Source organism: Pleurodeles waltl, chromosome 6, assembly GCF_031143425.1.
Source record: "Pleurodeles waltl isolate 20211129_DDA chromosome 6, aPleWal1.hap1.20221129, whole genome shotgun sequence".
Taxonomy (NCBI): Eukaryota; Metazoa; Chordata; class Amphibia; order Caudata; family Salamandridae; genus Pleurodeles; species Pleurodeles waltl.
Window position 1 is genome coordinate 1,536,052,058 of NC_090445.1, and position 21,788 is coordinate 1,536,073,845.

At 44.9% G+C, this 21,788-nt stretch overlaps 1 protein-coding gene across 2 annotated transcripts in view; it reads left to right on the top strand.

Moving 5' to 3' along the window:
- The window catches only part of NOC2L (NOC2 like nucleolar associated transcriptional repressor), a 432,367-nt gene that overhangs the window by 71,712 nt on the left and 338,867 nt on the right, over positions 1–21,788 (top strand). For both annotated transcript variants that reach the window (XM_069241122.1, XM_069241123.1), the window contains exon 9: positions 2,927–3,040. In XM_069241122.1, the coding sequence (XP_069097223.1) occupies positions 2,927–3,040 (114 nt within the window). The remainder of the gene's footprint in view (positions 1–2,926; positions 3,041–21,788) is intronic.

Genomic DNA, 21,788 nt, shown 5'->3' on the forward strand with positions numbered 1-21,788 from the left:
GCGGTTCAGAGGACTGGGCGGTGGTGTGCGGTTCAGAGGACTGGGCGGTGGTGTGCGGTTCAGAGGACTGGGCGGTGGTGTGCGGTTCTGAGAACTGGTTGATGGTGTCCAATTTGGTGCAGTGATGAGTGTGTGGTTTGGAGGATTGATCTGTGGTTTGGAACAGTGGTGGGGTGTGCAGTTTGGTGGACTCAAGGGTGGTGTGATGTGTGTTGGACTGAAGGGTGGTAAGCAGTGTGGGGCCCTGGTTGGGGGGGGGTGCAGTTCGGATGACTGGACGGTTGTGTGCGATTCGGAGATATAGGCGGCGGTGTTGTGCGTTTCGGAGGACTGGGTAGTGGTGTGCGGTTCATGGACTGAACAGTGGTGTGCGGTTTGGAGGACTGGGTGATGGTGTGCCGTTCAGAGGACTGGACGGTGGTGTATAGTTTGGAGGACTGGACGGTGGTGTGTGGTTCAGAGGACTGGACGGTGGTGTGTGGTTCAGAGGACTGGACGGTGGTGTGTGCGGTTCGGAGGACTGGACGGTGGTGTGTGCGGTTCGGAGGACTGGACGGTGGTGTGTGCGGTTCGGAGGACTGGACGGTGGTGTGTGCGGTTCGGAGGACTGGACGGTGGTGTGTGCGGTTCGGAGGACTGGACGGTGGTGTGTGCGAATCGGAGGACTGGACGGTGGTGTGTGCGAATCGGAGGACTGGACGGTGGTGTGCGGTTTGGAGGACTGGACGGTGGTGTGCGGTTTGGAGGACTGGACGGTGGTGTGCGGTTTGGGGGACTGGACGGTGGTGTGCGGTTTGGGGGACTGGACCGGTGGTGTGCGATTCGGGGGGGATTGGACCGGTGGTGTGCGATTCGGGGGGGACTGGACCGGTGGTGTGCGATTCGGGGGGGACTGGACCGGTGGTGTGCGATTCGGGGGGGACTGGACCGGTGGTGTGCGATTCGGTGGGGGGGACTGGACCGGTGGTGTGCGATTCGGTGGGGGGGACTGGACCGGTGGTGTGCGATTCGAGGGGGGGGGACTGGACCGGTGGTGTGCGATTTGGGGGGGTTGGGGGGAAACTGGACCGGTGGTGTGCGATTTGGGGGGGTGGGGGGGGGGACTGGACCGGTGGTGTGCGATTTGGGGGGTGGGGGGGGGACTGGACCGGTGGTGTGCGATTTGGGGGGTGGGGGGGGGACTGGACCGGTGGTGTGCGATTTGGGGGGTGGGGGGGGGGACTGGACCGGTGGTGTGCGATTTGGGGGGTGGGGGGGGGGACTGGACCGGTGGTGTGCGATTCGGGGGGGGGGGGAACTGGACCGGTAGTGTGCGATTTTGAGGACTGGGCCGGGGGAACTGGACCGGTAGTGTGCGATTTTGAGGACTGGGCCGGTGGTGTGCGGTTCTGAGGACTGGGCCGGTGGTGTGCGGTTTGGAGCACTGGACGGTGTGCAGTTTGCAGGATTGTGTGCGGTTTGGAAGAGTGGTGGGTGGTTTACTGTTTGTAACGGTGGTGGAGTGAGCATTTTGGAGGATTGGTCAGTGGTGTGCAGTTTGGAGCAGTGGTGAGGTGTTCGGTTTGGAGAATTGGAGGGTGGTGTTCAGTTTGGAGAGTTGGAGGGTGGTGTTCGGTTTGGAGAGTTGGAGGGTGGTGTTCGGTTTGGAGGACTGGAGGGTGGTGTGTTGTTCTGGGGACTGGGAGGGTGGTGTGTGGTTCCGGGGACTTGGGAGGGTGGTGTGCGGTTCCAGGGACTTGGGAGGGTGGAGTGCGTTTCCGGGGACTTGGGAGGGTGGAGTGCGTTTCCGGGGACTTGGGAGGGTGGAGTGCGTTTCCGGGGACTTGGGAGGGTGGAGTGCGTTTCCGGGGACTTGGGAGGGTGGAGTGCGTTTCCGGGGACTTGGGAGGGTGGAGTGCGTTTCCGGGGACTTGGGAGGGTGGAGTGCGGTTCCGGGGACTTGGGAGGGTGGTGTGCAGTTTGGAGGCTGGAGAAGTGGTGTGCGGTTTGGAGGACTGGAGAGTGGTGTGCGATTTGGCAGACTGGAGGTGGTGTGTTCGGTTTGGAGGGCTGGTAGGTGTGGTGTGCTGTTTGGAAGACTGGTGGGCGGTGTGCGGTTTGGAGGACTGGTGGGCGGTGGGCGGTTTGGAGGACTGGTGGGCGGTGGGCGGTTTGGAGGACTGGAGAGTGGTGTGGTGGATTGGAGGGTGATAGGTGGTTTGGGTGACTGGTGGGGGGTGTGCATTTGAGTCGACCGGTTGGTGGTGTGCAGTTGGACGATAGGTAGGGTCTCTGTGTGGAGGGCTTGGTAGAGTTGTAGAGACGTTTTCGTGACTGGTGGGTGGTGTGCGAATTGGAGCAGTGTTGGAGGGTCGTGCAGAGTCCTAGAAGGGTTTGAAAGGGCTTTTTGGACTTGAAGAAGTATCGGATGTTTTTTGAGGGCCTGGGGGCTTGCTAAGGTGTTTGAGATATTGATGAAGTGAGTGAGATCTGAATGTTAATCGGGGTGTGGGTGTTTGGCAAGTGGGCTACGAGCGAGGCTTGAGAGATGATCAGGCGGTACAGAAGGGAGGTGGACATTGGCTGGGAGGATGAGGTTGTTAGAATTAAGTGCGGAATGTGTGTGCTTCAGGACATCATCTTCGTGAATGGTTGATATGGGTAATCCTGCCTGGCCTCTGTGCCCAGAAGATGGCAGGATTCAGAGGCGATGCCTTTTATTCGCCTTTATCCCTCCCAGCATAGGCCCCCCCATCCCCCCACCGCCAATTTCTTGCCGCTCCATCCCCACCAATTTGATCAGATATCAAACCGTATTTAATAGACCCAAATGTGCTCCCCGTGCGCCTGAATGCCTTGGTATAAGAATAGGGGGCTGTCATACATCTCTGTTTTGTCTGTGATTCCTACTTGAGATTTCTGCACTTGCTTGTATCCCTCTGCCCAGCAATCAATCACCCTCTGGAGCACGGGTGAGGAAACAGTCCGGGTGCTCGCCTTCCTGATCCTGAACAAGATCTGCCGGCAGAAGCAGCAGCTGTACTTGAACCCCGTGTTAAAGGTGAGGTCCGTAGCTTGGCACAGGCTGCTGAGGCCTTTTGTGTATGTTGGCTTTTGGCACACGTGAGGCACCGCTTTCTGTCCCACCGCTAGCAGGGACAGTCCTGTTCTGCAGGTGTACAGTTAGCTCTGTGTGAACGCACGGAGTACGGCGCTTGCCGAGTTTGCACAAATATAACACTTTGCCCAGTTGATTGCCAATTTCCCGACAGGATGTCTTTTCCTGCTGTAATGTTTATACACGTATTGTGGTCAGTTTAAATTACTTCGTCCCCATCCCTTTGAGTTGCAAAGATTGCGCAGCATCGCACTTTACCAGTTCGTAAGAGTGCATATTCTGCCCCCTACTGGCAGTGTGCGGGAGTCTTCTCAAAACATTAGAAATGTCGTTTGTTTTGTCTTAGATTTCTGTAGCTGCTGTCGGCTCCTAAGCCTTTAGGAGCCGACATGGAATCCGCTTCTAAGCCTTTAAGAAATACATTCACTGTAATGCTTTCTTTTTTAAAATTGCTTTTGACATGAACAGAAAAATGCACGGACAGTCTCGTAGGATGCTTAACTTTGGAAGGCTTATGTGCATCAGGCACGTGTTTAGTAGTTTTACTCATCGGTGCCTCCTGCGATATGAATTTTATTTTTTATTTTTACTGCTGTTTGTTTTCTGTATTTTCCGCCATTGCAGTCTCTGATCTGATTTAGGGAAGCATTTCTGACAGTGTAACTCACAATATGAACTTAAATCAACCTCCCTATTTCTCTTCCACTGAAGTCCTTGTAAGCTACGGTTCTGCATTGCTCATTAACATTCAAGCGGTGTCAGTGGGCACAGTGAGTCAGCCCTTTCACAAGTATCAGACCTGGTCATTTTCGTTTTCTTCTCCTTTATTTTAAGATGTTTTTTGCTTTATCACATATGTCTCTAAAACGGTAAGCAGAGGTGACAATCAGGTACTCCTGAAGCTTTGATTTCCACATCTAGGTCGATTATAAAGTGTCTTATACTTTTTGGAGACCCCCGCCCCCCCATCCAATTTATTAAGGGGGTGGCGCAAATTGGCATCTGCAGTGAGCATATTGTATCTACATCAGCTCTTGAACCAAAGAAACTGATTTGTCATTCCATCCGATGGGAAGTGGTAAGGTTGAGAATGTGACTGGACCAGCCAATAAAATGCAGACTTTCAGAGGAGGGCTTCCAGTGAGGACCCTTTCATAGTTTCAAGTGAAATATTAAATGGCAGTGTTTTTCAAGCCTATGAATTCTCTGTAGCTTTAAAAGAGAGGCACTTTTTAGCAGCCAGTGGTTAAATGGGCAGATCTGGCTACGTACTTGTCATTTTACTGCGATTCTTTATTTTGGGCTAGAATGAAGAAGTCCTTCTCGATGACTTACGGTCTTGTACCGACAAAATCATTATTTTTTTACTTTTAATGACAAAATACGATCTGGTTGTCATCACTCCACTTTTCACTGAAAACAAAGTATCAATTTTTATGCAATCTTTCATGACCTGGTGTCTTGTTTTTCGTCTAAAAACGCTTTTTAAATGGAAACTATCACCATGCATGTGTGGCCGAAAAAACGCCCATTCTAAAAATAAAAAAACACTCTCAAATGCTTGTGTGGATGCTCCTCGGGAAGGATTTGTGAACACTCACTCTTGCGATCCCGAGGCAGGTAATTGTCCTATATAGCTGCAGCGTTTGTTTCTAGTAACTGGAGAAAAAAAAAACCTTGGAGTTGTTTTCTTTGGTGTGAAGAGGAGAAGGCCTCTTCGGATCTGAACCGAGCCAGCCCACAAAAAAACATCAGATGTGGCTTAGAACAAGAAAGGTACACCAGAAAAGCTTTAGAAAAATCTTGGAATGAGCGAGGTGTCGCTGCTTCATTTGTAGATATTTTTTGTTAAAGATGTTTATTATAAATTGTCTGTTTCTAGACAACATAGTTGTAGGAAGCTGGCTCTTCATATAGTGTATCAAAAAGAGGTAGGCCGTGTAAAGAGTCCAGATATCCCCTTTGAAGTGGACAGGGGTAACTTTAAAAATCCCAAGTGCTCTATTTGTGGTAGGGTGGGCGAGCAGCTTAGCCTAATACATGGGAAGTGTTAGACACCTGCTTCATATATACAGTCAAATAACGCACACACTCAAGAAGGAGGGCCCCACCACTTTAGAAAAATAGCACATTTTTATATATATTTAACACCAAGAACTTCATTATTGGGTAAGTACTTTTTAAGTTAGCAGTTTTGAAGTATACAGCAAATACTCTTGCATTGACTTTAATGCGCTAATGTTATCCTACGGGGAAATAAGCATATATTGCGTACTGGTACTTGGCTACAACTTACAGGACTGTTCTTCTGGAGTTGAGGTAAGTATGGGGCAAGATCTAAGGCAGCACCAACAGGTCACTTAGGATGCACTGAGTCGTCCAGGTGCAAGGGGCTTTACAGCGTTGGATGTCCCATTCGCATTAATGGGAAACAGTCCTGGGGAAAAGAGACTGGAGTGGGGACTGTGTGACCAGTCCGACTGAACCCATAGGAGGAACTCAAATCTTGAGGGTCTTGGACTTGCAGGCACACCGTTGGGCCAGAACAACAGGCCTGGGTGCGCATGTGCCGTGGGTTTTTGTCCGGCAGGGTTGAATTGTGATGATTCCTTATGGTTCTTGGTTCCTGCACAAAAGAGGCTACAGGTGGCGACTGGGGGACCAGTCTGGCTGAACCCAAGGTGGGATTCAGCTCTGGAAGGTCTCAGGACCTGGTTGGCACCATTGGCCCACTTTTACTCAGGCTGGGGTGGCTTGGGTACAGGGATGCTTCTTGGTGTCAGGTTATCCATGGTCTGGGGCTCTCACAGTTCTTCTTGAGTGCCTGCATGGAAGTAGCTCTCTACTCCATGAGAGATGTTGGCTGTTCCTTGAAGTGCTGACAGTCCTCCCAGGCTTTTGGAGGCAGAGCAGCTGCAGGACGAGTTGACTTTGGTGCAGTTGTCGTGGACAGCAGGCAGGCCGGCAAGGTTGGGGCCATGTCAGTTGCTGCTACTCAGTTCTTGCTTTTCACAAGTCTTAGGTATCCTCCTTAGGTCTGTAAAATCTGAGTTCCTGGTGACAGTGGGCCACCTGAATACTGAATTTAGCGGCGTTAGAGGGAAGAAAGGGTAGTAGCTAGTGAGCTACTTACCCTTGGGGTCAGTACACCCCCTTATGACCACTTCCTGTGGGGTGTGCGCATAAAACTGTCCCAGAGTTCCTACTTTCACAACACACAAGATCGTGGAATTCATCTTTTCGTGTTCTCTTCAGGCAGCCCAGCCTAAGGGTGTGATTACCCTGACAGTGTAGCATGCCTCCTGACTATCTAAATTCCCACCTGTCCTGGGGCCTAGGGGGCCTCAGGGCAAGGGGTCGCTTCTCCCCGGTCTCGGGGAAGCTGGGGTCGCATATCAAAGGTGGCAGGGACTTTGAAGTTCTTTGCCTTGGTATGCACATTTACTAGCCATCCTGCTGGAGGAGGTGATAACACCTCCTGCCAGATTAGGCATTGTTTCTGACCTCAGAGAGCACGGACGCTCACCTCCAGGGGATCAGAAACTCATCTATGGTGGCAGGCTGGTCAAGACCAGTCAGCCAGCACACTAGAGGGCTTGTCCTCAGGTTGCATGTCATAATATATTTAATACTGGCATCAGTATGGGTTTATTGAGATGAAGTGTTACCAAACATAACAGATTTCAGTGAAGCCATTCTGTAGCTGGGTAACTCGTTTTGAACATCGCCCAGTACACAACTTAAGATTGCTTCCCTGATCACTTGTAATATCTAGCAATGGCAATAGACATTACAGGGGCACATTTGCTTATGCAGATATGTCCTCATGTGCTACAGTGCACCCTGCCTTAGGGCTCCAAAGCCTGTTGTAGGGGTGACTTACATATAGATCATACAATGTCTTTGGCATGGCACACTGGAGTTTGCCATGTCAAGTTTTCAAACCTGGTTTGCACCATGTCACGCAGCCTGCGATGGCAGTCTGTGTGTAATTTTGTGTGTGGATCTCATATGGTGGCATAAGACATGCTTCAGCCTTTTGGGACCCTCTTTAGTACCCATGCCCTAGGTACCAGGGGTACCATTTATCTTACAGGGGTGCTAAAATCCACGCTAGTTGGGTTACAATTAGACTTTACTTGTTTTAGGAGAAATAACATTGACACTGAGGTCTGATTAGCTGGCTTCAGTGCACTGCCAGAGTGGAAAAACAGCATCTAGTAGTTCTAAAGGGGGGGGAAAAGTGAGGGACATCTGCATAAAATTCCAGTTTCCTCCTATAGTTCAGAAGCCCTGTGAAAAGGCACTCCTATTTGAGATCTCTACTTGAATTGCCCACCAATTTAGAAGTTGTATTTTTGTAAGTTCTATGAAATAAGACTCTCTTTTTTTTTTTTTTTTTTTTTTTTACTTGCAAGCATTGTAACATTTTTATTTGGGCCCTCCCATGTTGTATTATAGCTGCCTAAACTCTACTTGAATTTACTAAAGTGTAGGAGATAATATAATTCGAACTGAAGAAAATGTGCTACTAAGTGAAACTGGATTAATCCCAACTCTGTGGTCTTTCCGCCCTGACCGTACTCCATGCATAGACTTGTTTGTCATACTCGAAAACACAAAATGTCAATGCTTCCCTACCAGGTATTTGCAGCAAAGCCAGAAGCAGATATTACATCAGGCGAAGTTGGTGCAAAAGCTTTTCCTTACTCACTGTTGGGTTGACTGTTCTCGCATTACAAGTAAAGTATTGCAAACCTGTTCCTTTTTAAACTTTTTCTGGCCTATCCTGTATTTGCTTAAGATTTAGTGTGCCGCTGCATTTTTTTTTTTTTTTTTTTTGGCATTCCATCAACAGGCCATAAGGCTTAGCTGGTCAGTTGAGGTACCTTGGTGTAAAACACCTGCATTAGGGAGTAGTTATTGCCTCTTGACAGGCTATGAGGTGACTGTTGATGACCGCTGTAATTCTAGTTGGGGGGGGGAGGGGGGCGAGTCTAAAGACCACCTCACAGAAATTAACAACCTCCCAATAAGTGGACTCATTCACTTCCGATTGCCTGGGCGTGGTGTTACTGTCATGATTACTGCTTTCAAAACTAAGATGTTTCTGATAATGCATGCTTAGATGAGACAGTTGTGGTTCACAGACCTCCTGCTGTATGTTTAACCTAAAAAAAAAAACTACTGCGCTGCCTAGGCAGGTATTTAGAGTTCATAGGAAATCATCTGTTGTTATTGAAGTGTTGTCATTTGGGCAATGTGGCTCCTGATGTCCTAGAATATGTATAATTGGGGTTGCCTTGAGGTCGAAATGATCTGTGAAACAGTGTAAACAATGTAAGGCAAGGCATAGTCTATGAAGACATTTTCTTTTGTGGGGAAGGGCGAAAAATAATGGGCCGGTTCCCACTATTGGTTTGAAAAGGTTGCCAAAAGAGGTCAAGCGCTTCTCTCTTGAATTTTTGTCGGTTGTACCATAGATTTTAAGTGGCAGGACACATACTATTTTATAACTTCAGCAAAAGCCAAATGCACTTCTTAGGATCTGAATCCTAATCCTAATCCGAAGGTGATTTAGGAACGTGATGCAAAGCTGCATTTCACCGGACAATGTCATAGAATTCCCACTCGTAATCAATGCCACTGACCTGTTCCAGCTCTCTGGGCCATTCCTGCGACCTGTCCTTGTCTGCATCTTTCAGTAATGTGAAGCAGAAGCAAAAAAAGGCTAAGCAGGATTTGTCCCAGAACTGCCTCCCTCAGCCTGGGAAGTCATAAGAATGTCATGGTGCTTCTCAGTCTCACTCATTGTCTCCGGCGCTGGGGATTAATTCCTCCACACTATGATGACATTATCTAAATAGATATTGTGGAGGTCAGTGGGTTGGACATTTCCTCAGACACTGTTTTGTGAGGTTAAAAAGGACTTCTTTTGCTGTGGTGATTAGACAGTCAGCGGAGATATTAGACATAACCCTGCCCTAGATGGAAGTTAGGACCAATGTCTTAGCAGAAGTTTTTCAACCTGAGTAGACTTCCTCTGAGCCTTTACTGCCATTCAGTAAAGTCCTGACTGACACTGTAATAGGCACCTGGTCTAAGCCTTGTTCCTGCCCACCGGTGAACAGGACGCTTCCCATATGCCATAGTCTGATGTTAGGTGGCCCTATTCTTGATGCAGTACACTAGACCTGAAAGTCTGGAGGTTCAGCCTTCGACCAGCAAAGTGAGCACCAACTGATTTCTTTCAACCCCCTAACATCCCCAGAAAGTCTTGAAGAGTATTAAAGCATTTGGAAAACAGATGTTTTCATCGGCCAACTGGCCCTCTGGCTAGTCGGTGCCAGCTGTCTGCTGAGAATACACTACTTCTCTTTACAAAACATTATTGGTATGTCTTATAATCTTGCTGGCTGTCCCAGAGAATTCTGGGTGAACCTGGCTCAAACCATCCAAGATGGTCCGAATGCAGCCAAATACACAATTCTTTCTGGACTAGAAAATACCACTGCTTGGGCATGGGAATTGACACTAGCATGATGCTTTGGAGTTGAGCATGGATAAAATCCACATATGTTTTTGGGGATATGCATGCCTCCCTGATGGATATGGCATTCGACAGACCTTGCCTTTTTGATGAAAAAAGCAGATTTCACATTGGAATGCTGGACAAAATGCAGACTACTGTGCATTTCTTAGGCACTTCTACACTTGTTAGACAGTACCCTTAGCACTTGGGCCACTCCCTCAACACTTGTGCCACTTTTGAGGCTGCTTTAGAGGTATGGTGTAATGGCAGCGCAAAAGCCCACCGCCTCTACAGCATATGTACCCTAGCCCTTTCATTATCAGGATGGAATTCAAGCAAACATCTGCCCCTGGTGGCCTAGACATTATTTTCCCAGCAACCTCTAAGCCACTTTGGCTTGCCCTTGGAACACCTGTGAGAGGGAGGATCAGATATTTCCTATAAGGGTGGCATAATATTAACATCAAGCAGGGTGGTCTTTTCAAACATTCAACAAGTGTATGGTCTGCTTTTTATTTTCGATCTGCCACATGTTCACCCACAAAAGTTTATTTCAGAGGAGCACCCATCCATCTTGCTTCAAGAGGTGCAGACTCTCTTGGCCGAAGGAGCCATAGAGAGGGTTTCAGCCCAGTTAATAGGGACTTGATGTTACTCCGGCTATTTCCTCTTGCTGAAGAAGGTTGGAGGCTATTGTCCTCTTTTAGATCTCTACCCTCTCAACACCTTGTGGAAGTACAAATTCAAGCTGCACATGTTGGCCCAGGTTCTCCCTTCCCTGGACCAGGCGACAGATGGTTTCTTTGGACCTGCAGGACGCCTACTTTCATGTTCCGTCCTGAAGCCCCACAAATGCTAGTTGCAGTTCAAGATTGACTAGGATCATTTTAAGTTTGTTGTGATGACTTCGGCCTCTCCCGTGCCCAGCCTTCGGACTTCATTCAGGTTCACTAGCAACATGCCAAAATCACACAGAGAGTCCTTCGCAAAAGCTTCCTTTTGTTATATTTCTGGTAGTGATAACTTCAGCTTGTAATTTAAGTCAGCTCCAAGCTCTTGCAGTGGAGCTGCCTTACACAACCTTTTTATGGTGGTCAATCGATCACTCTCCCAATTTTCTGTGCTGTCACACCCTTCAAAAGAGGAAGAGAGGCTCCTTCGGCTGGACCCCAATCGAGGCCAGAGCTTTTACATTGATCGCACCAAAGACCATCAATGGATTTAACCCAGATCTGTGACCGTGGATGAATGTTTGATTTGTTCCGCATTTCGTCCATCATTTTTTCTTTTTTGCATTTCTCGCCCTAAGTAGGAAGGATATGCCCAGACCTGGGTCCCTTGCTCGCTATGCCACCAGATGCAAGCTAGTCTGGCTGATGAGAAGTGATGCCCCAAAACCGGTCCAAGGATGCCTTTTTTGGTCCAGGGAGGGCTTGGCAGTTTGGGCTGGACTGTTCCCATGGGTAGCAGAGTCAAGACTGATTTGCACACGGATGGGTCTAAACTGGAATGGCATGGCATGCAAAAAAAATGGATTTAACCCAGATCTGTGACTGGTGGTGAATGTTTCATGTGTTCTGCATTCCGTCCATCATCTGTTCTTTTTTGCATTTGTCGACCTAAGTGTGAAGTGTATGCCCAGACATGGGTCCCTTGCTTGCTATGCCACCAGATTCAGGCTAGCCTGGCTGATGAGAGATGATACTTCAAAACCGGACCCAGGATGCTTATTTCTAGTCCAGGGAGAACCTGGCCTGGCAGTTCGGGCTAGACTGTTCCACTGGGGGGGGGGCAGGGTCAAGACTGATTTGCACATGGCTGGGTCCATACTGGAATGGCATGGTGTGCAAAAAAATTGGATTCAACCCAGTTCTGTGAATGTTTGATTTGTTCTGCATTCTGTCCATCATCTGTTCTTTTTTGTATTTGTTGCCTGAGGTGGGAAGGGTATGTCCAGACATGGGTCCCGTGCTCGCTGTGCCACTGGATTCAAGTTAGCCTGTCTGATGAGGGTTGATACCCCGAAGTGGGACCCAGGATGTGTGTTTCCGGTCTAGGGAGGACCTGGCCTGGCAGTTCGGGCTGGACTGTTCCCATGGGAAGCATGGTTAAGACTGATTTGCTTATGGTTGGGTCCAAACTGGAATGCCATGACGTGCAAAAGAATGATGGATTTAACCCAGATCTGTGACTGGGGGTGAATGTTTGATTTGTTTCGCATTCTGTCCAGCATCTGTTCATATTTTTTGCATTTTACGCATTGGCTAGGAAGCAGCCTTCAGGACTGAGGCTGTTCCACTATGGCCAAGGCTGCTACCGCTGCTTTGACACACGGAGTGCCTGTTCTTTATCTGTTGAACAATGACGTAGGCATCAGCGCACATGCTTGTGAAGCGCCACTGCCTTGTATGTCTGGTCCGACAGGAGCAGCATTTCATCTGTTTGATCCCAGACTTTTTAATCAGAACCATTCCACAAACCCATCACCTTGGGAGGTACTGCTTTAGTATATATTCCAGAGGTGAAGAATCTGTGGCTAAAGGACTCCCTCAGAAGAAAAAGTTACTTAGCTTTGGTAACTCTCCCCCTTTCTGGCAGATCTCTATCTAACCGCAGATTCCTCATCGCCCTCCTGCCTTACTGTTGTGGAATGAACACTTTTTCCAACCTAAAATATCCTAAAGTATCGATCTGCACACTGATACCTCTGTGTGCAGGCTCCACTTCTAAGGGCATGGATAGAGTCAGGGCACAAACTGACGTAAGCACCCATGGGTGGCTCTTATATGTGGCTCCATTGTCGCATCAGGAGGTGGAAAATAGTAAATGCGGAGCTGCACGACACCACATACTGGTGCACAGGAGCAATGTTGTATACAGATTCTGAATCCAGTGTGGCAACTGGGAATAATCTAAAGGTAGGGTATCTGTGGTTATGTAGAGCATCCAGCAGAAATAATGGTACCTGGTTGTAGGTAACTTGTTCTTCAGCTGCATACTTGAAGTCTTCACGATTTCAGAGTTGAACTGAAGCTTTTCTCAGTGTATAACATTGTCTATAGGGAACAGTGCTATCTGGAAATCTAGCTGCTAATACGGAGAATTTATCAAGACATTTGAGCCTATAACTTAGGTCCAGGTATGGAGTGTTTTTTTCTGGATATTGTAAGTGTATTTTATTGGTATTCTTAAAATGGTTTAACTTTCCTTCGCTGTTAATAAAAGCTCTTTTCTTTTTTATAAAGTAAATCTGTGACTGAACATTGTTATTTAGTGTTATCTTTTGTAACACTGAATCGAGAATCAGAGGGTGGGACGCATATGGCCTGTTGTTGCAGTCTTGTATCTTACAGGTAGTTTAGTTTGTGAACATGGTAGACGTTGGCAGAGGCTACAGCTGTGTATGGCAAGTGGCCGAAAGTTGCAAAGCTGTGTGTGATTTGGAGAATTGCTCTAGAACCGTTGCATTTTATTGATTCAATTTTGATGTAGGTGCGGATTCGTGAAGGAAAACAAATGGATTAGATGTAATACGGACTACGGTGCTAGTCACAGCAGTCCGGCAGTGGAGCTGATGATGGCACAGCAGGCCTATAGTCATAGTTTTTCGTTAGTCATTGTGGCTAAACCATATGTCACTCCACTTGCAGATAGATGCCAGTACTATGGCTTTATATTTTCACGTGGCTACTGCGGGTTCCTGCCACTAGGTGGCGGAATGCATGCATGTACATTTTCACGAGCAAGCCATGCTGCAGATCGAGTGCTACTTTGAGCTGTGTTATTTTCCTTTATTAAAACTAGTCAGAGTACTCCTGCCAGAACATCGCTCCCTCGCTTTGGTTTCCTAAACACCTTAAGTAACAACACAGGACAAGTGTGTTACAATTGCTTTTTAATTCAGCTGCACGATTCTGTTCTCAGCCTAAAAAAATTGTAAACAGCATATCTAGGTTTTTGAGGATCTGTGGAACTGAGCCCTCCTATTGCACCATAAATACTCGCGTTTTTGAATGCTTGCACCAATTAACTGCTGAGCTCTACGTGTATCTCTTATATAACCATGAACAACCCTCCTTTCTTTTGTTTCCTCACTTCTCTGCCTTTATAACGGTATGCAGGAAAATTTCCTCAGTATCGGTGCTATTTATTTTAAAAGAATTAGACCATATAAATGCTTAAGCCAAAATTTCAGCATGTATACAGGCCTTCTTTCACTACACTTCGTTTCAGAACCTTGGGCACACAGGCATCCCTTTAGTATTCAGCCACTAGCACCTGTGAGGGCTCTTTTAGCTTTCAGTATTATTCAACAACCTGCTCTTCATCCTTGATGAAGAATCCGTAGGACATAAAAAGTGTGTAAATTAGCATGTTTTAATCTTGCTTTATCCAATAATGTGAGGTTATAAGCAACCTCAGAATTACAGCCTGTTCATCCCCTAAATAGTTTTGATGGTGGGGTTTCATTTCCTCGGCTTTTCTCATTCCAAGTACTGGCATTGTTTATAGTTCTGTTAAGTGGGCTTGTTGCTCCTTGCTTCATTGCGATAACATGTACATATGTGTGTGTGTTTACACAGGTGTCAATAGCGCATGTGAAGTTACAATTGCCAGTGTTTCCATCGAAAAGGCATTTTTTTGTTTTCCAAGTAAGTTTGGCTCAGTTAGAATCTGCACAAAAGGTTGAAAAATATTCATCTACTTTTAGTTTTTTATGGCAGGTTTTGTACAGCTCAGTCAAATGGGGTCTAAGAAAAGATCTCTGAAGAAACATAAGGATAAGCAACTTTGCTCCTTGACACTGGGGAAAAAATTGAACAGAAATGACCCAAACTTGGCATGAAAGTCGAATTTTACTCAAGGAAGTGCCTTTGCTAAGTTTGGTGCAAATTCATTTAGTACTTTCAAAAAATGTATGTTCATAAAGTATCCCTGCCTTGGCAGAAAGAGTTTACATTTTAGAGATATCTGGGACCTTAATTTACAGAGTTCCGCAAACCTGTGTTTACCAGCTTCTGGGAGCCCAGATATTGAAGTAAAATACTCAAATCTGATTGGACAAGGGACATTTTTTCTGTCATCCATTTTGAATCCAAATGGAGATTGCGAACCCAGAGCAGTATGATTGGTAGCCTGCTAGAAATGTTGTGACTGCCATTTGAGGACTGAATTCTCGAAAGTAGCATGAATTACACAAAAGGGGAAATTAGGGAGCATACGTACCCTGACACCCCCACATCAGTGTATCAGGGGTTGATTCAAACTAAAAAATAAAAAAAGCTACAGATTTTTTACACTGTTTGCGAACGTTGAAAAGTGTTATTCTTGAGAAGGTCTGTGAACCATGTGCGAACTTCATGGGCAACGGATCACAAGTCCACAAGAAGCTTATTGGGCTCATATTGGCCCATTTCCAGGTTCTATGAATCCAAAACCAGGCTCTGAGACCCTGGTCCAGCATACAATCTTGTGACGTTTTGTGAATACTGCGAGGAATCCGCACCCTCACGTAAAAAAAACAAAAACCTGCGAGAGTTGCCTGCTGTGCATGGCCTTTGACTGAGATTGCAGCATGGTGGATGCTTTTTGTGGCTGTGGGCCCAGGCCTACGGCCATCCTCTACAGCAGGTGCCCTAAGACGTGGCCATAGGGGGGTGATTTTGAAATAACCTTTTCAATTGCTTCAAGATATTCTTTCTCTTTATTTTCCCTTTCACCTACATTCATGCTTTCATCCATTTGTACTTTTTGTGCACAAGCTGTTGTAAATGTGCACAAAATAAGTCTTTTCTCCCAAAATGTTAAAGCACAGGAAAACAATTGTAATTTCTTCTTTGCTGCAACGTTATGCAATAGCAAGGAGTCCAATGAACTGTGCCACAGTGAAGAACTATTTGAATGTAGAACAATACGTTTTTGGGAACCAATCAGACTTCCACAATGGTCTCTAGGGTTGCTGGAGTCCTCTGTGAACCCAGAAAAATAAGCATGGGCGGGACCGGCACTAACTGATCTTGTGATACTGGTACCCGATTGTGCGAAACTTAAAGTGCTAAAATTTAAACGTAAGTATAGGATTGTGTCCTTTATTTTTCATGGCTACCTCCAGTCTGGTTTGAAATGTAGGTTTTCCTCTCGGACTCAATGTTTTAAAAATAAACATGGTTTGCAGAACTAGTTTATTTTTATCATGGTACTTACAACAGAGGTCGTACCTCACTGATCATGTCCAAGTCGAGAACCACAAAACCTTTGCACCTAAAAAAGTGCCCAACTTTAAAAAAGAAAAAAAATCACATTAGGTCATCTCTCAAACAGCACTCCAGAATGTGTTTTCTTGTCAAACTCAGTTTAAAAAAATGATGGCGTTGGCATTACTCTTCTGCAGAACTGCAAAATCTAGATGTCTCTCTTTCTGATATAGGTTGAAATTATCAATTCTTAACGAATCCTAACTACCAAGAAAAGATGAACGACATCTGATTGGTTACACACTGAACTGACTTTTAAAAGCAATTTCAAGTCCTTTGACAAAAGGATCCCACCTTTCTGTAGGCACCATTTTGATTACAACTCTCAAGATAGAAAAGACTTACAAAGAGGTCAGTAATTTAAGAAGATCTAACAGAATGCTGACCAAATCCAGCAGACACAGGAACCAGAAAGTCCAAGGACAATTATTAGGAAATTTGACCCATTAAGAAGAGGAAGAGGCTTAAGCTATAGAAGTGGCTACATTTCCTGACAGCTGGGTATCCAGCCAAGAAATCACTGTCAGGAAAAATGTTCCTGTATCTTTGACAAGAGAAAGAACTGAATGCTGCAGTGTGGCAGCAACCAACTATTGCAATGGGCCATTCTCAGATATATTCATTTGGGACAACTGGAATGGTCAGACACCTTCAAGCAAGGTATCCAAATGATTTTTCTTGAGCTGAACTGGGAGAGGAGTTCAAAGGAAGAACAAAAACCTGTAATCAAGATTGCAGAAAGGAGGAAGAGTTGGGACCCTCGTTGGAAAATGTTTCACGTACAGCATGTCATGCAAAACAATCATCTGCTCAAGAGAACAAAAATGGAGCCCGTCTCAAATTCTAGGAACATGCAACGTAAAAAAAAAAAAACTTCTATACAAAAACATTTACAGTTTCATTCTACAGTTGATTGCAGATGGCACAGAGCTTGGGTTCCAGTGAGCAGTCTTCTAAATTGATCACTTATAGAATAAATTATAACGAAAAGTAAGCTGAAGCGGCTGTAGTTCAATTATTTCTTGCAATAGACAGTGCAGATGTGGTTACGAGGTTAACTGTTGACCTGGACGTGAGGACCTATGTGTAGAAAGACTATACCATTTCACAACGGAAGAAGACCCATTAGTGAGGTTAAAATGCAACCTTTTATGAATTTAAACTTTTGTTGACAAGTGGTGATGTGCACTGGTAAGAAGAAAGCAATACATTTTCAATTACATTTTCTGAAGTGGAGGAGACTTTTTTAATCTGTTTGCACATTTCTTCTGTGTGCGCATCATGAACAGCTATTGAATGGCGGCGCCCTTGAACATCACTATTCAGCACCACAACAATGATGTCACCAATGCAGTGGCCATTTTGTGTTGGGGTAAAATATAAATCAACTGCCCAGATAAGCCATTTAATATTCTTCACTTCAAATGCTGGATTATTGGAAGAAGACACATTAGTGAAGTTAAATGCAACCTTTTATGAAGTTAAACATTTGCTGACAAGTGGTGATGTGCACTGGTAAGAAGATAGCAATACATTTTCAATTAAATTTTCTGAAGTGGAAGAGATGTTTTTTAAACTATCAGCACATTTCTTCTGTGTGCGCGTCATGAACAGCTATTGAATGGCGACGCCGCTTGAACATCACTATTCAGCACCACGACAATGATATGGCCCGACGCAGTGGGCATTTTTATTACGGTAAAATGTGAAGCAACTGCACAGATCAGCCATTTAATATTCTCTACTTCAAATTCTGGGTTAATTTGTGCATTCAGAAATACTGCTAGCTCATTGAGGTTCAAGATTAAAATGCAGAAAGTGGAAACTTTAACATTCAATATGACAAAAACGTGACCAAACTGTGGCTACATTGGCAAACATTAATGGCAAAGGAGCAACACTGACAAATGTTACATATAGAACAGTGAAAAAAGGACCAAGAACTAGCCCAGACCTTCACTTTGCAATTTGATCTAAGCTGTTCTTTATGGTTTATAAGTAAGCACTATACTTGGCTAGTTATAATTTTCCAATTCTTCCCAGATATTTTTATCAATTTGAGCTTGTTGTCCATATGTGGTTAATATTTGTTGTCCATGTGTATGGGAAGGTAAGGTGGTAAGTGCTGCAAGAGTGATGGTATGGTATTGTGGCAGTTGTTGCCTTCACTGTCCTGCTCTAGTAGGTCCATTAGGGATTTGATTTTTTTTTTATGGGATGGAGAGTATGAATCCGATTGTGTTTGTTGATTTCAGATTATGTTTTGGTGATATGTATGGTAAAACACAGTTTTGTTGTGATGCAGTATGGGGATTCCAAGTTTGTGATTGGTAGCGTTTAACTTTCTTTTTTGTTTGTTTAAAATGGAGGGTGTATTTTAGTGCTCCAAATTTAGTGATTGAGAGTTGTGGACAGATGGGTTTGTGTAGTGTTGATTTTTACTGAGCTGTTATTGTGTGAAAAGGAGACAATGAGGATGGGTGAGTGTGAAATGTAAGCAAAGTTCCTTGGTGGTAAGGCTGATTACAATGTTAGATGAGTATTATTGGTGAGCCGTAGTGTGTGTGAAATGTGTTTGAGTGGGAGGGAATATTAAGACGAGGTACAAATTAATATCGCATTTGTTATAAGAAATGTTAGTGGCAAGTTGAGGGAGAAGTTAGATGATTTAGGATAGGAAGTTGTGAGTTGAGGTATATTATTATGTGGTGGAAGTGTCACAGCCTACAGATGTGGTTAGTGTGTTGTGTTGGAAGTAAGATTTTTATGAAGGAGTAGGGATAACCGGGATTGGGAGTACAGGGGGTAGATTTCAATTGGAAGATGGATGGGGAGGTGATAAGGTATTGAGATGTGTTATTGGTGAAAGAGAAGGGGAAAGGTGATTGAGAAGTGAGTAAAGTAGGCCATAGGAATTACAGTAGTTAGGGTAGAAATGTGAAAGAAGATAGGGTATGGATGTAAGTGAGGTAGTGCATAAAGGAGCAGGTGGAAAGTTAGGAAGTGGTCGGATAGGTAGGATGTAAGTATGGATACATGTCTGTTTAAACATGTGATGATGTAAAATATGAATGAGATGTAGTGATGTGTTGTAGCTTGTAGGGGGAGGAGGTATATCTGCTTATGTGTTTTGGGTTAGATTTTTGGGTAGAGTTTTTCTCTTTCCAGGTCCACACAAACAGCACCCTTAACCTCCTTTACCTGGATGCCCAAGCTGGACCCCTAAAATCTATATAACTAATCTTGGTGACCTGGGACAGTGATATCCACTGCTTTAGGAATCAGTGGGAACCCACGCCCTAAATCTTAACCAATAAAAATCCTAGCCCTCGGAACCAAAGGGAGTCCAAGTTCTAAACCCTATAGAAACATTAGCTGTGGGAACCATATTAAGCCCATGCCATAAGCTCTTCACCCATTAGAAACACTAGTTTCTTAGTTCAGTTGTTCTACACTTATGGGGCTGTGCAAGGTGGGATGGGAGGAGGAAGGCTTATTGAGGTGACTCTGCCCAGCCTAATCACTTAGCCTGCAACTGTTATGAAGGGTGGGCTGCGAGCTCCTGCTCAGCTCACACTCTCCTTGATTACAGGTTGGCCCAGTGCACTTCAACTCCTTCGTAATGCTGCAGGTAAGGCCAATCTGACAGTCTTGGAATGCTAGTGTGCATTTTAAAATTCTCTAAACACCCCAAAAAGTAGTGCTAAGCAGTCAGAATCACAACTTAACACAAACAAAACAGATAAACAGATTAAACAGCTTCTACAAACTTAAATTTAAATGCCATAACATTATTGAGGTATTGTATGGTGTTAATTTGTAAAATAGGTTAAGAAACTTGAATCACAAATGCAAGTGCAGGTCGACCTCTTATAAAATAAATTATAAGGGAAAAGTAAGCTTATTTGTCCACTGTTTGATAGGCCCTTTTGCCCATCCCTGCTCTCCCCAGTCGAATGCCATGCCCAGTGAGTGTTGGATATCCATCTATGTTTGGCTCACAGCTAGGCCCTGTTGACAATCTCCACTGCGTTGTAGGTGTTGTCTGAAAATAAGTGGTTGGGTGCAAGGAACAGATGGATGTGGTGTATGGTTAAAATAAATACAGAAAAAAACTACGGTTAAAGTGAAGTATGGTTAGCTTAGGTTGCAAGACCCTAATATAAGTTTTTTTTAAACACAATTGAATGCCTGACTGAAGTTTGGGCTCTCTTGCCATCCCTTAATACCCTTGACTAAATGCCAAGTGGAGTATTAAGTGACCACCTGTAAAGGGTTATGCCTAGAGCCTAGATGCCATGTAACCAGCCCCTGTTGTGCCAGTGCGGGGTGATTTCCCACAGAGGGTTGTTTCAAGTGTGTGGTCCTGAGGCTAACCCCAGCTGCACATGGCCAAAAGCAGAGTATTGCTATCTCTGAATGCTATCCTCAGTGACACCATTTGTGATGTCATATGTAAGGCCATATGCAGTAAAAGATGGCGGAGAGTTACGGTTACTTTACCTAAAGATAACTGGTGTATTTTTTAAATAAATCTTTTTGCTGGGGTTTTCATAAATATTGTTGGCGACACTCAGTATGTAGGCACATTTGCACAATGCATAATATAGTAAGCACAAACAAATCCTACCAGTTTGTTAGGAAACATACTGGTCACAGCAACAATAGCACCATTATATCATACACTGAGGTGTTAAGGTAGCCATGTGCTAGACCTATCCATGCCCTTTAGCCATTCCCTCTTTGGTGGGCTCTAAAAGATAGCCAGTGTTTGGATGTATCACATTTTAATAAAAGGAAACACAATCCAAGTATTGCAGCATATTTCGGAAATCTTTATTCTTCCATGACCCCGAGTAGGACTAATTTCTTTGCAGACAATGAAACTGGGACCTTCAGTACTTTAGTCAGTGTCTTAGCTATCCTCGACCAATATTTCTGGTTCAGCTATCGTCAGCCAATATTTCTGAATTATTGTGCAAGTCCATATTACGTGATAGGAGATTTCTATTCCTTTTTCAAATCTGGGGCTATTTGGGGTGAGTGATCGCTCCAGGTACTAGAGGCATTTATGAGAAGTTGTGTGGTTGGGATTACTATCATATGGGCAGGCATTTTTACTTTGCCCCGGTCCTTCTCATCCAGTGGGCTGAGATCAGTTTCACATGTCTACTTTACTTGTTAAGTAGACATTTGTATATTTGTGATAGCTTTATCTTATCCAGCGTGGTTGGCGTTATTTTCCCTTCTAATGAGCTATAGTCAAAACATCTATTGATGATTGTGTATAGTGTGTCTCACTTGCAAATATAATTGGGTTTTATTTAGTTTGAAGGTTTCTGCTAAAGTGGAAAATGATTTGATATTATCCTTATTTCAAATGCCTGGAGATACCTATCTTTTTAGACTGGCGACTTGTTTGAGCCATGTCCTGTAACAGATTGGGGTCCCCGCTGCTACTAGTTTGTTCCATCCCAACTATTTAGTGCCTTATTTCAACAGCCCAGTACTACTTTTTTGTATTGGGTAGGGTGTCTAATGTTGAGCTTCCATACAGTGTGTTCAACATTACCGGTTTAGTCAACTCTGACTGGGTCTTGTACTCATTGAAGATTGAAAACTGTGCATCCCAGTAATATAACTGTACACCTGACATTCTGAGGCCACCATGGTACCATGACTCTGCACATTTGTTGAACACAACCTTAAGCTTCTGTTAGGCTCAAATGAACTGGAGTGTTTTGTTGTTCTTAGAAAGAAGCTCTGGTGGATCTTGATATCGTAGTTTTGCAAGGCATATAGTATCAGGGGAAGGGAGACTTTCTACTCCTACCCCTATCAAGATTGGCAATGAGCTCCAGTTTGTTAAATCTGATTTTGTTGCTTTGAGGATCAGGGCAAGATT